Source organism: Procambarus clarkii, chromosome 53, assembly GCF_040958095.1.
Source record: "Procambarus clarkii isolate CNS0578487 chromosome 53, FALCON_Pclarkii_2.0, whole genome shotgun sequence".
NCBI classification, from domain to species: Eukaryota; Metazoa; Arthropoda; class Malacostraca; order Decapoda; family Cambaridae; genus Procambarus; species Procambarus clarkii.
In genome coordinates this window covers 16,430,036-16,443,372 of record NC_091202.1, presented here as the reverse complement: position 1 = coordinate 16,443,372, position 13,337 = coordinate 16,430,036, and the positions used below count along the sequence as shown (strand labels likewise).

General features: G+C 44.3%; 1 protein-coding gene across 1 annotated transcript in view; it reads left to right on the top strand.

Moving 5' to 3' along the window:
• Positions 1-13,337, top strand: part of LOC123751156 (protein O-mannosyl-transferase TMTC1-like) — a 130,454-nt gene that overhangs the window by 98,934 nt on the left and 18,183 nt on the right. The window contains exon 4 of the mRNA XM_069304670.1: positions 11,026-11,237. Coding sequence (XP_069160771.1) covers positions 11,026-11,237 — 212 coding nt within the window. The remainder of the gene's footprint in view (positions 1-11,025; positions 11,238-13,337) is intronic.

Below are 13,337 nucleotides of genomic sequence, written 5' to 3'. Positions count from 1 at the left end.
CCCACTTCCCCCTACCTGTTTCCCAGACTTCCCCTTCTCTCAGAAAATACATTAAAAATCACTACAAATCTACGTAAAGCACACCATATATTTCACACTTGTCCACGAAAATCGCCTGGGGGACGGAGGGGTGTCTATAATTACTAATATTTCTTAATGTTTACCTTAAACCTATCCAAACTACAACCCCCCCCTCTGCAAATTTATGTTAGACTAGCCCAAAGCATCTGGCCTGGACCCTTGGGCACGCACAGACACTCTCTTATTGGTATAGATGAATTTAAGTGAGAATGCACAATTTCCGAAGACAGCCCAGCTAGGTATAAACAGCTTGGGGAGACTCATTTTATTCTCGCTTGTGGCATGGTGGTAGAGCGCCAAGATGTAATAAGATAAAGTAACAGTGGTCGGCTATGTGTGTGTGTGTGTGTGTGTGTGTGTGTGTGTGTGTGTGTGTGTGTGTGTGTGTGTGTTTGTGTTTGTGTGTGTGTGTGTGTGTGTGTGTGTGTGTGTGTGTGTGTGTGTGTGTGTGTGTGTGTGTGTGTGTGTGTGTATGTATACTCCCGTATTTGTGCTTGCGGTGATTGAGCTTTGTCTCTTTGGTCCCGAATCTCAACTGTCAATCAACTAGTGTACAGATTCCTGAGCCTACTGGGCTCTATCATATCTACATTTGAAACTGTGTATGGAGTCAGCCTCCACCACATCACTTCCTAGTGCACTCCATTTACTAACTATTCTGACACTGAAAAAGTTCTTTCTAATGTCTCTGTGGCTCATTTGGGTACTAAGTTTCCACCTGTGTCCCCTTGCTCGTGTTCCACCCGTGCTGAAGAGTTTGTCTTTGTCCACCCTGTCAATTCCCCTGAGAATTTTGTAGGTGGTTATCATGTATCCCCTTACTCTTCTTGTGTTCAGCCTCCTGCTCCCTTCGCCTAATTTCATTACCTTACACTTTCCTGAGTTGAACTTCAGATGCCATTTTCTAGACCATTCCTCCAGTTTGCCCAGGTCATCCTGTAGTCTCTGTCAAACTTCTTCCGTCTTGATTCTTCACATAATTTTTGCATCATTAGGAAACATTGATAGAAACGAGTCCATACCCTCCGGAAGATCGTTTACATATATTAGAAATAGGATGGGTCCAAGTACTGAGCCCTGTGGGAATCCGCTGGTAACATCTCGCCACTCTGATGTCCCCCCCCCCCCCCTCACCGTTACACGCTGTTTCCTGTTGCTTAATTACTCCCTTATCCACTGGAGCACCTTACTTTTCACTCCTGTCTGATGCTCCAACTTTTTTAACAGCCTTTTATGGGGTACTGTGTCAAAGGCTTTTTGGCAGTCCAGGAAAATGCAGTCGGCCCACCCTTCTCTTTCCTGTCTAATTTTTGTTGCCTGGTCATAGAATTCTATTAAACCTCTGAGGCCCGATTTACCATCCCTGAACCAATGTTGGTGGTGCGTTACAAAGTTATTTCCCTCCAGATGCTCTACGAGCCTTTTCCTCACGACCTTCTCCATCACCTTGCATGGTATGCAAGTTATGGAAACTGGCCTGTAGTTCAGTGCCTCTTGCCTGTCACCCTTCTTGTATATTGGGACTACGTTAGCTGTCTTCCAACTTTCTGGTAAGTCTCCTTGTTTCCGGTGACCTGTTATACACCATAGAGAGTGGCACACTTAGTGCTTCTGCACCTTCCTTTAGTATCCATGGTGAGATTCTGTCAGGCCCAACAGCCTTTGTCACATCCAGCTCCAGCAGACACCTTTTGACTTCATCACTGGTGAGGTCAAATTCCTCCAAGGTTAAATGAACAAATCCACAAGGGCCGTGACGAGGATTCGAACCTGCGTCCGGGAGCATCCCAGACTGCCTTAATCGACTGAGCTACGACAGGGTAAAAGAGTTGAAACCGAAGTTCTACTGAACTTACTGGATCCCGTAGTCTCTCCGAGGCACAAACCAGTATTTTACTCAACTCCCTTCTGCACCCGGCAAACATCACAATCAGCTATGCAGATGACATCCTTGTACATACTAAAACCAACCGCAAAATGCAAACAGTCTTAAATTGTATACATACAGCCTGTGAGAGCCTTGGTCTGCTAAAACTAAGATATTTAACAGACAAATTGGCAAACGCAAAAGTGGACCACGAAAACTTAAGATAGATAACATATCAATAGACTATGTCTCTTCTTTCAAATACCTTGGTGTCTCTGTCCCTTGTACCTCAACTGCAGTCAATAAGTTACATCAACAATGTAGAGACAGACTCAAGGCTCTCAGAACTGTAGTGGGGTACAGCCCGAAATATGGTGTTAATATTAGAATAGCAAGAATGATGTATTTAGCGTATATAAGGTCTCTGATAGAGTATCATGCACCAGCTTTGGTCCTGCAAAATGGCAAAAGTATTGATAGACTGGAAAAAATGCAAAATGAAGCACTCAGAATTATACTTGGCTGTCCTATAACTACCAAAGTTCTCAACATGCGGAAAGAATTAAATATACTTATCATTAGAGATAGAATATTTGAAATTAATCTTATGATGGGACTAAAGCTTCTGCGTGATAACAAAAACAACATTGTGTCAGTTGCACTGTTAGAACACATACGAATTGGAACTAGCGAGTCTAAATGGATTCAAAGAACAGCCACTCATATTAAAATGATGGGACTGCACGATGTATATACAGATGAAAGAGTACAGCAATTCCTTCCACCCTGGCAGATAGTACCTTTTGACATCCTGACCCCTGCATACCCCACCAAGAAACTAATCACAAACAACTCTCATGCTCAGCTTGCTGTTAAGTTAAGCACCATAGAACACATTCACAATATACAAGCTAAAAACAACATTGCACAGACCATATACACTGACGGATCACTCAATACAGCTACAGGGAGGGGCAGGAAGTGCTGTTATTGCTCATCAGCCCGATGGCAGCACAATTCAAAGAAATATCCGAATTAGTAACTGGGCGTCCACAATGCAAGCCGAGTTGGTAGCAATACTGGTAGAAGTTATTGACAACACTGAAGTAGACAGCTTAATTATTTCTGACTCCCTTTCCTTACTACGAGCAATAAACAGTTTGCAATCAAGTAATAACGTGCTTGTCTTGGAAGCTAGACGTAGATATATAAGAATACTTAGCATGAGGGTAAATATAAAAATGTTGTGGATTCCTTCTCACATTGGCCTGCAGGAACATATCAAAGTTGACGCCCTTGCTAAGGCTGCAGTAAAAAAAAAACAGTATTGAACGGAATCTTGAGTTATCAAATAAGTCCCTTAAAAGTGTCATTAGACGAGAACTCCTGGATGAATTTGAAGTAGAATAGTGCAAACTGGAACTAGCAGGTTCATTTTCATCACAATGAAATGTGTGAAGTAAAACATGTGTATGGGGCAAGTAACAAAGTCAGTAGACTAACAGATGTTGTCACATCTCGTATAAGACTTGGCTATAAGTATCTCTGGCAGTTCGCTTTTGTATAGGGATCTAGATGAAGTAAAGTGTAAAGTGTGTGGACAAAGACAGGGAGACACACTCAAACACTATATCTTGGATTGTAGTAAAATTGAGTCATTTAGAGATAAATCTAAGCTCACTCTGTATGATATGGCCACCTATCTTATTACCACGGATAAATTACCTGAAATCCTTGCACTGTATCCACATTTTGCTTCCAGTAGATGAACGACATGAGATTCAGAAACAAGTAGTGTATTGTGAGGACTAATAATAAACAGAAGCTCCCCTATGACTCTGTAATATCCCCATTGGTCAAACTATTATGTATTAGCGATAAGACCTACCATTAATGTATGATGAGTTATTGTAAATATATAGCTCTTGAAATAGCACTTTCTCTGTAACTATGTGACATTGTAACTATTAGGTGGGAAGGATAGATGAAATTGTTTATGTAATAATAGAAGATGAGGTCTGATAAAGACCTTTTGTGCCCTCTGTAATGCTTTTGCGCTACCGCTCACAGGATGAGCATGAGGTGCACAATAAACTAACCGCCTTCGGCGGCCACAATCAATCAAATCAATCCCCCCTGCACCTGAGCTATGTCAATAGGCCGTTCTCCCTCTTCGCCCTTACATCATTACACACAGAGATCACACTAACGTGATGCATCAAATGAACAAATATCCTCCAATCCTCCAAGGTTGCTTGATTTCCCTCCTCCTCATTTAGTGCAGGGGTTTCTCCTTGTTCTATTGTGAAGACCTCCTGGAATCTCTTGTTGAGTTCTTCACACACACCTCCTTGTCATTCTCTGTTTATCTGTTCTCCCCTTTTCTCAGTTTCATCACTTGTTCATTCACTGCTGTTTTCCTCCTGATGTGGTTGTGGAGCAGCTTTGGTTGGGTCTTGGCTTTACTCGCTATGTCATTTTCAAACTGTCTCTCTGCTTCCCTCCCTGTGTGTGTGTGTGTGTGTACTCACCTAATTGTACTCACCTAATTGTGCTTGCGGGGGTTGAGCTCTGGCTCTTTGGTCCCGCCTCTCAACCGTCAATCAACTGGTGTACAGATTCCTGAGCCTATTGGGCTCTATCATATCTACATTTGAAACTGTGAATGGAGTCAGCCTCCACCACATCACTTCCTAATGCATTCCATTTGCTAACTACTCTGACACTGAAAAAGTTCTTTCTAACGTCTCTGTGGCTCATTTGGGTACTCAGCTTCCACCTGTGTCCCCTTGTTCGCGTCCCACCAGTGTTGAAAAGTTCGTCCTTGTTTACCCGGTCGATTCCCCTGAGGATTTTGTAGGTTGTGATCATGTCCCCCCTTACTCTTCTGTCTTCCAGTGTCGTGAGGTGCATTTTCCGCAGCCTTTCCTCATAACTCATGCCTCTTAGTTCTGGGACTAGTCTAGTAGCATACCTTTGGACTTTTTCCAGCTTCGTCTTGTGCTTGACAAGGTACGGGTTCCATGCTGGGGCCGCATACTCCAGGATTGGTCTTACATATGTGGTGTACAAGATTCTGAATGATTCCTTACACAGGTTCCTGAACACCGTTCTGATGTTAGCCAGCCTCGCATATGCCGCAGACGTTATTCTCTTTATGTGGGCTTCAGGAGACAGGTTTGGTGTGATATCAACTCCTAGATCTTTCTCTCTGTCTGTTTCATTAAGTACTTCATCTCCTATTCTGTATCCTGTGCCTGGCCTCCTGTTTCCACTGCCTAGTTTCATTACTTTGCATTTACTCGGGTTGAACTTCAACAGCCATTTGTTGGACCATTCACTCAGTCTATCCAGGTCATCTTGTAGCCTCCTACTATCATCCTCTGTTTCAATCCTCCTCATAATTTTTGCATCGTCGGCAAACATTGAGAGGAACGAATCTATACCCTCTGGGAGATCATTTACATATACCAGAAACAGTATAGGTCCAAGGACTGACCCCTGCGGGACTCCACTTGTGACGTCTCGCCAATCTGAGACCTCATCCCTCACACAGACTCGTTGTCTCCTGTTGCTTAGGTATTCCTCTATCCACCGGAGTACCTTCCCTCTCACTCCAGCCTGCATCTCCAACTTTCGCACTAGCCTCTTGTGTGGCACTGTATCAAAGGCTTTCTGACAATCCAAAAATATGCAGTCTGCCCACCCTTCTCTTTCTTGCCTTATTTTTGTTGCCTGGTCGTAGAATTCAAGTAACCCTGTGAGGCAGGACCTGCCATCCCTGAACCCATGTTGATGCTGTGTTACAAAGTTCCTTCGCTCCAGATGCTCCACTAGTTTTTTTCGCACAATCTTCTCCATCAGCTTGCATGGTATGCAGGTTAGGGACACTGGCCTGTAGTTCAGTGCCTCCTGTCTATCCCCTTTCTTGTATATCGGGACTACGTTAGCTGCTTTCCAAGTATCTGGCAGTTCCCCTGTTGCCAGTGATTTGTTATACACTATGGAGAGTGGTAGGCTCAGTTCTCTTGTGTGTGTGTGTGTGTGTGTGTGTGTGTGTGTGTGTGTGTGTGTGTGTGTGTGTGTGTGTGTGTGTGTGTGTGTGTGTGTGTGTGTGTGTGTGCGCGCGCGCGTGCGTGTAAGGAAGTCCTTTCCATGTGTAACACCGAGAGTGAACTTGGCCTTCACACAGCCATTAGAGGGGAATACATTATTCCTTAGTAATCAAGTTACACCGAAGAGAAGTCCTGTAATGACCTACCTCCTGCATGCTAATATGATACAGAGTGGAGGAATTATTCGGAGTCAGCGCCAGAGACAAGGCGAATATAGGCTGAGTGAGGAACACCTGTGACCACCGACCTGTCTTGTTGAAACAGCAATTTATTCGTGATAGTTCAGTAATCACAGATGTTTCGCCGTGGTAGGTCGGTAGTCACAGATGTTTTTTTGTTTGTTTTGCCTTTGTAATCATAATAAAACAACTTCATAAGAAAACCACAGTCGCTAAAGTACAAAAATATCAGGAATATTGTCCCTAACAAAAAACATCTTGATATAATAAGTCAAACTAAATTTAAATTAAAAACACCATTTAATTCATTTTCAGTGATCCTATATGATATGGTGGTGGTGCTGGGGACTAGTGGTGGGGTGGGGTGAGAGTGGGGGGGGGGGGGACTGGAGACTTGTGGGGGGGGGGGGACTGGAGACTTGTGGGGGGGGACTGGAGACTAGTGGGGGGGGGGGACTGGAGACTTGTGGGGGTTGAGAAGGAGGGGGGGGGGGAGTGGGGAGGTTAGGCTCCTAAGGAAAGTATATAGACAGCTTGCGACGTCGTACAGTTTTTACGGGCTCACCATAGCCGGTGCTACATGGACATTTCGTTCTGATTAGCTAAATCTAAAACAACAACAACAACAACGTCGTACCGTAATTATTCCAAAACAAGTTTATAATCTTATTCCTTTTCGTTCGCTGGATGGTGATTTAACACAGAAAAAGGGTGCGAGATATCCCATGGAGCATGTATTGTGTGTGTTAGTAGGAGATACATACATGCTCCTGCACATTAGGAGGTATAAGTTGTGGGCAGCGGAGCGCGGACACACACACACACACACACACACACACACACACACACACACGGGGGGGGGGCATGATCACCACATTCAAGATTCTCAAGGGAATCGATAGGGTTGATAAAGACAGGCTATTTAACACAAGGGGCACACGCACTAGGGGACACAGGTGGAAACTGAGTGCCCAAATGAGCCACAGAGATATTAGAAAGAACTTTTTTAGTGTCAGAGTGGTTGACAAATGGAATGCATTAGGAAGTGATGTGGTGGAGGCCGACTCCATACACAGTTTCAAGTGTAGATATGATAGAGCCCAATAGGCTCAGGAACCTGTACACCTGTTGATTGACGGTTGAGAGGCGGGACCAAAGAGCCAGAGCTCAACCCCCGCAAGCACAACTAGGTGAGTACAACTAGGTGAGTACACACACACACACACACACACACACACACACACACACACACACACAGGAATTGACAGGAATTTCCTAACACAGCATGTGAAAGAAGATACTAGGGAAAGAGGAGGGGATACGCCCAGCCTATTAGATCTCATTATCACTCAGAATGTAGAAGACATCGAGCAGTTGGAACATGAAATACCACTAGGAGCTAGTGACCATTGTGTCCTAGCCTTTGACTACATGATGGAGCTTAAAATTGTGACCAAAGGACAAGAGGTCCGGGAAAGGAGACTTGATTACAGAAAAGGGGACTACAGAAGGATAAGGGACTACCTGGGAGAAGTGCAGTGGGAGGAAGAACTTAGAGGAAAAACAGTGCAAGGTATGATGAACCAAGTCATATTGAAATGCAAGGAGGCTGAAGATAGATTTATTCCAACAATAAAGGAAAAAAGCAGGAGGGAATATAATAACCCATGGTTTAATAGACAGTGTCAGGAAGCAAAGGTGAGAAGCAGGAGGGAGTGGAGGAAGTACAGAAGACAAAGGACAGAGGACAACAGGATTAGATGTAACAGAGCTAGGAATGATTACATTAACATAAGACGAGTGTCGGAAAGAAATTATGAGAACGATATTGCAGTCAAAGCGAAAAAGCAACCGAAATTACTACATAGCCATATAAGAAGGAAGATGTCGGTAAATGACCAAGTGACAAGACTGAGGAAAACAGAAGGGGCATATACAGAAAGCGACAAGGAAATCTGCGAGGTACTGAATGCAAAATTCCATGGAGTGTTCACTACCGAGCCTGAGCAGCTCCCATTGTTAGAAGAGATTACCCAAGATGAAAGACTATCAGATATAGAGGTGACTGCAGAGGATGTAATGAAACAGTTGACAACACTGGATGCAAATAAAGCTGTTGGACCAGACAAAGTATCACCGTGGATACTTAAAGAGGCAGCGCAGGCTCTCAGCGTGCCTCTGGCAATGATCTTCAATGAGTCACTTATGTCAGGAGAATTGCCCAGTTGCTGGAAGGAGGCAAATGTCGTACCGATTTTCAAAAAGGGGGATAGGGAGGAGGCACTTAACTACAGACCCGTATCACTGACAAGCATCCCCTGCAAAATACTTGAAAGAATAATTAGGCTAAGACTTGTTGAGCACCTGGAGAGCATTGGGTTTGTAAACAAGCACCAACATGGGTTCTGGACAGGGAAATCATGCCTAACAAACCTTTTAGAATTCTATGATAAAGTAACAAGGATAAGGCAGGACAGAGAAGGCTGGGCAGACTGCATATTTCTTGACTGCCAAAAGGCCTTTGATACGGTACCGCACATGAGACTGCTATACAAACTTGAGAGGCAGGCATGAGTAAGCGGAAAGGCCCTAGTATGGGTGAAGAACTACCTAACAGGAAGGAGCCAGAGGGTAATGGTAAGGGGCGAAAAGTCGGACTGGCGAACAGTAACAAGTGGAGTACCTCAAGGATCGGTGCTGGGACCAATCCTCTTTCTAATTTACGTAAATGATATGTTTACAGGAGTGGAATCATACATGTCAATGTTTGCAGATGACGCAAAATTAATGAGAAGAGTTGTGACCAGACGAGGATTGTAGGATCCTCCAAGAGGACTTAAACAGGCTGCAGAGATGGTCAGAGAAATGGCTACTGGAGTTTAACACCAGTAAATGTAAAGTTATGGAAATGGGATCAGGTGACAGGAGACCAAAGGGACAGTACACAATGAAGGGGAACAGCCTACCTGTAACGATTCGAGAAAGAGACCTGGGAGTGGATGTGACACCTAATCTAACTCCTGAGGCACATATAAATAGGATAACGACAGCAGCGTACTCTACACTGGCGAAAATTAGAACTTCATTCAGAAACCTAAATGAGGAAGCTTTTAGGGCGCTTTACACTGCCTACGTGAGACCCGTCTTAGAGTATGCCGCGCCATCATGGAGCCCCCACCTGAAGAAACACATAAAGAAACTGGAGAAGGTTCAGAGGTTTGCGACGAGGCTTGTCCCAGAGCTACGAGGGATGGGATATGAAGAGCGGCTGAAGGAACTGAACCTTACGACACTAGAGAAAAGAAGGGAGAGAGGAGATATGATAGGGACATATAAAATACTCAGGGGAATTGACAAAGTGGAAATAGATGAAATGTTCACACGTAATAATAACAGAACGAGGGGACATGGGTGGAAACTGGAAACTCAGATGAGTCACAGAGATGTTAGGAAGTTTTCTTTTAGCGTGAGAGTAGTAGAAAAATGGAATGCACTTGGGGAACAGGTTGTGAAAGCAAATACTATTCATACTTTTAAAACTAGGTATGATAGGGAAATGGGACAGGAGTCATTGCTGTAAACAACCGATAGCTAGAAAGGCGGGATCCAAGAGTCAATGCTCGATCCTGCAAGCACATATAGGTGAGTACATATAGGTGAGTACACACACACACACACACACACACACACACACACACACACACACACACACACTGTACACAATGTACAGTACACAATGCAGGAGAACTGCCTACCTATGACGACGCGAGAAAGAGACCTGGGCGTAGACGTAACACCTAATCTGTCTCCTGAGGCACAAATAAATAGGATAACGACAGCAGCGTACTCTACACTAGCGAAAAGTAGAAGTTCATTCAGAAACCTTAGTGAGGAGGCTTTTCGGGCGCTTTACACTGCCAACGTGAGACCAGTCTTAGAGTATGCTGCGCCACCATGGAGCCCCCAACTGAAGAAATACATAAGAAAACTTGAGAAGGTTCAGAGGGTTGCGACGAGGCTTGTCCCAGAGTTACGAGGAATAGGATATGAAGAGCGTCTGAAGGAACTAAGCCTTACGACACTAGAGAAAAGAACGGAGAGAGGAGATATGATAGGGACATATAAAATACTCAGGGGAATTAACAAAGTGGAAATAGATGAAATGTTCACACGTAATAATAACAGAACGAGGGGACATGGGTGGAAACTGGAAACTCAGATGAGCCACAGAGATGTTAGGAAGGTTTCTTTAACGTGAGAGTAGTGGAAAAATGGAATGCACTTGGGGAACAGGTTGTGGAAGCAAACTCTATTCATACTTTTAAAATTAGGTATGATAGGGAAATGGGACAGGAGTCATTGCTGTAAAGAACCGATGGCTGAAAAGGCGGGATCCAATAGTCAATGCTCGATCCTGCAAGCACAAATAGGTGAGTACACACAGCACGGAGTTTTTTCCTGATAAGGAACAAATGCGCGAGTGAACGTGAGCGCCGTCTTGCTGGCCTGCAGATCGTTACAGAAAAATATACACCCTTGAGAATTTGCCCAGCTTCGCTCCTACCAAATTCAGCCCCCGTTTGTTTTGTTTCACGTTGCAGGCAGTTAGATATCTGAATTATTTAAGCGTCTGAAAAAAGGGTGCTGGTGACAGGGAATTCCCGCCAGCTCGTCCTGCCTTTCAACTCCAACGAACACTATAGCACTTTGGGAGGATCTGGGAGTGTTACTGGAAGATAATCCTCTCTAACTCTGTCTCCCACATCCCCTCCTTCCCCATCAGGCAGCAGGGTCGCATGGTGGAGGCGGTGACGCTGTTGGAGGAGAGTCTGCGCTACGATCCTGCCAACAGGGATGCGGTGTCGGCCCTGGCTGGACTCTACAGCGAGGCCGGACGCTCCACGGAGGCCGAGAGCCTCCACCTGGCACTGTTAGCTGCCCGGCCCTCAGACCCGGTGGTCCACAACAACTACGCCGCCTTCCTCCAGAAGATCGGTGAGTCCATCTTGCAGCCGCAACCCCCCATCTCTCCTGTAGAGCAATAGTAAGTGCCTCCACTCTCTTATTTCATCAGACCAGTGAGCCCGTATCTTCCTTACTGCCAGGAATTGGTAAGTATATCCACTTGTTATTCCAAGCGATATATATGATGGGAGTGCCTACTACTACTATATAATGAGCGATGAAACACCCAATTATCAGTGAGAATAATCATCCTTATAATAATCAATAATCAATCATTCACAATCGACTTGAGAATGGTCCAGGACGGACCGAAACATCGTCGTCCCTTTACTTTCTAGTGTGCGGTCTGGTCACCATACTTCAGCCACCTTATTGTCACTCATCGCCTGCAGAATAATCAAATTATGTATCCTCCATGTTTCTACGAACCTCCCACTTGGCTTTGGTTGGTATAACCACTGGTGACAAGTGACATGTGTGTGTGTAAGTGTTCCTGCAGTGCTGCTTGCAAACTGGGTTAAATACGTTTCTTGTACAAATGCATACGCCTCCGGATGTATACACGTGTAAAAATTTTGATCTTTCCTAAATATATATAAAATAAATATGATAGGATACATGGAAAAAAAACTCAAGAATTTCTCCAACTAGTGGAAAATTGCACACCGCTGGAGTCTATGTTCTCGGCACACAATCCAACCCGTCCTCTTAAAAATAACGTCACTTTTGGCTCGTATGCGCACTATGGCCAAATTTGGACGTAATTTGAAATGAAATTGACTCACAAAAGTGACGTTCTGTTCCGTTTTCTGTTTGAGTCGTCCGGCCGACTCTGTAAGGTTAAAATAGATGACTTTCAATTCATATTTTTCATAACGTTTTGAAACTTTATGAGAATTTCCTGCCCACCTAACCTATCAGAGGACCCTTAACTTACTGTTGTTGAAAAAAAATCCCAAATTTATTTTCATTTTTTCATTTTCAAATTACGTCCAAATTCGGCCATACGGGCAAACGGCCAAAAGCGACGTTCTTTTTAAGAGGACAGGTTGTGTGAATCGGGGATACAGAGTTCGATACCCGGGCGGGAGAGAGCAGGGTGGAGGGAAACAGAGATGGTTTGTCACTTTTCCTTTCACCTGATGCTTCTGATTCCCTTGCAATAAATAGGTATCCGTGAGTTAGGTAACTGTTGTGTGTGGCATCCTTGCAAAGATCAGTAATTCGACCTATGGGAGATCTCGATATATATTAACCTAAGTATAGGCTTCCAATCCCCGGAAAAAAGAATTATATGACTTGACTCCATCCACAAGACATTAAAGGCTTCTCACGTATTTTTTTACCATTTTTTAATCTCACTAAGTCACAAACACCTCCTTATCGTCACTCAAGACTCACGATACAGGAGGTAATAATACATCACGCATTCATCATAATACAATTATGTCCTTAAACAACAAGGAAGGAAGGAAAGGAACTATCAGGGGAAAGCGCCAGGCCATTAGGTCTATATAGCCCTGGGAAGGTCAGGATAAAGATTTGGGATGGGACGGGAGGAGGAATGGTGCCAAACCACTTGGACGTCGAGGATTGAACGCCGACCTGCATGAAGCGAGACCGTCGCTCTACCGTCCAGCCCAAGTGGTCGTTAAACAACAAACAATCATACAAGTCTTTACGCAAACAATGAACTTGCTACCAACAAGCAACAGCTCCAGAATATTCACGTCTGTTTACATTATATTCAAGCTAAATATTTTGTGTTCACCATTAATTATTGTGGATTTTGTCGTTAAGTATAAAATTTTGTTCGAAGTTCAATCACATTTATTTAAACCATTACATAAAGTATTACGAGGCACCTAATGGTCGCGATAAACAGTATTTGAAGAGCTTTGCTGTACCCCCCACCCACTGTACCCCATTCATGAGGGGGCCTCTTACCCCCACCCCCCTCCCTGCCCTATAGGTCTGCCCCTGCCTCCCCGTGACAACTGAGTGGAGAGCACTCGGGATTTGTAGTCCTGAGGTTCCGGGGTCGATTCCCGGTGGAGGCAGAAACAAATTGGCAGAATTTCTTTCACCCTGATGCCTCTGTTTACCTAGCAGTAAGCAGGTTCCTGGGAG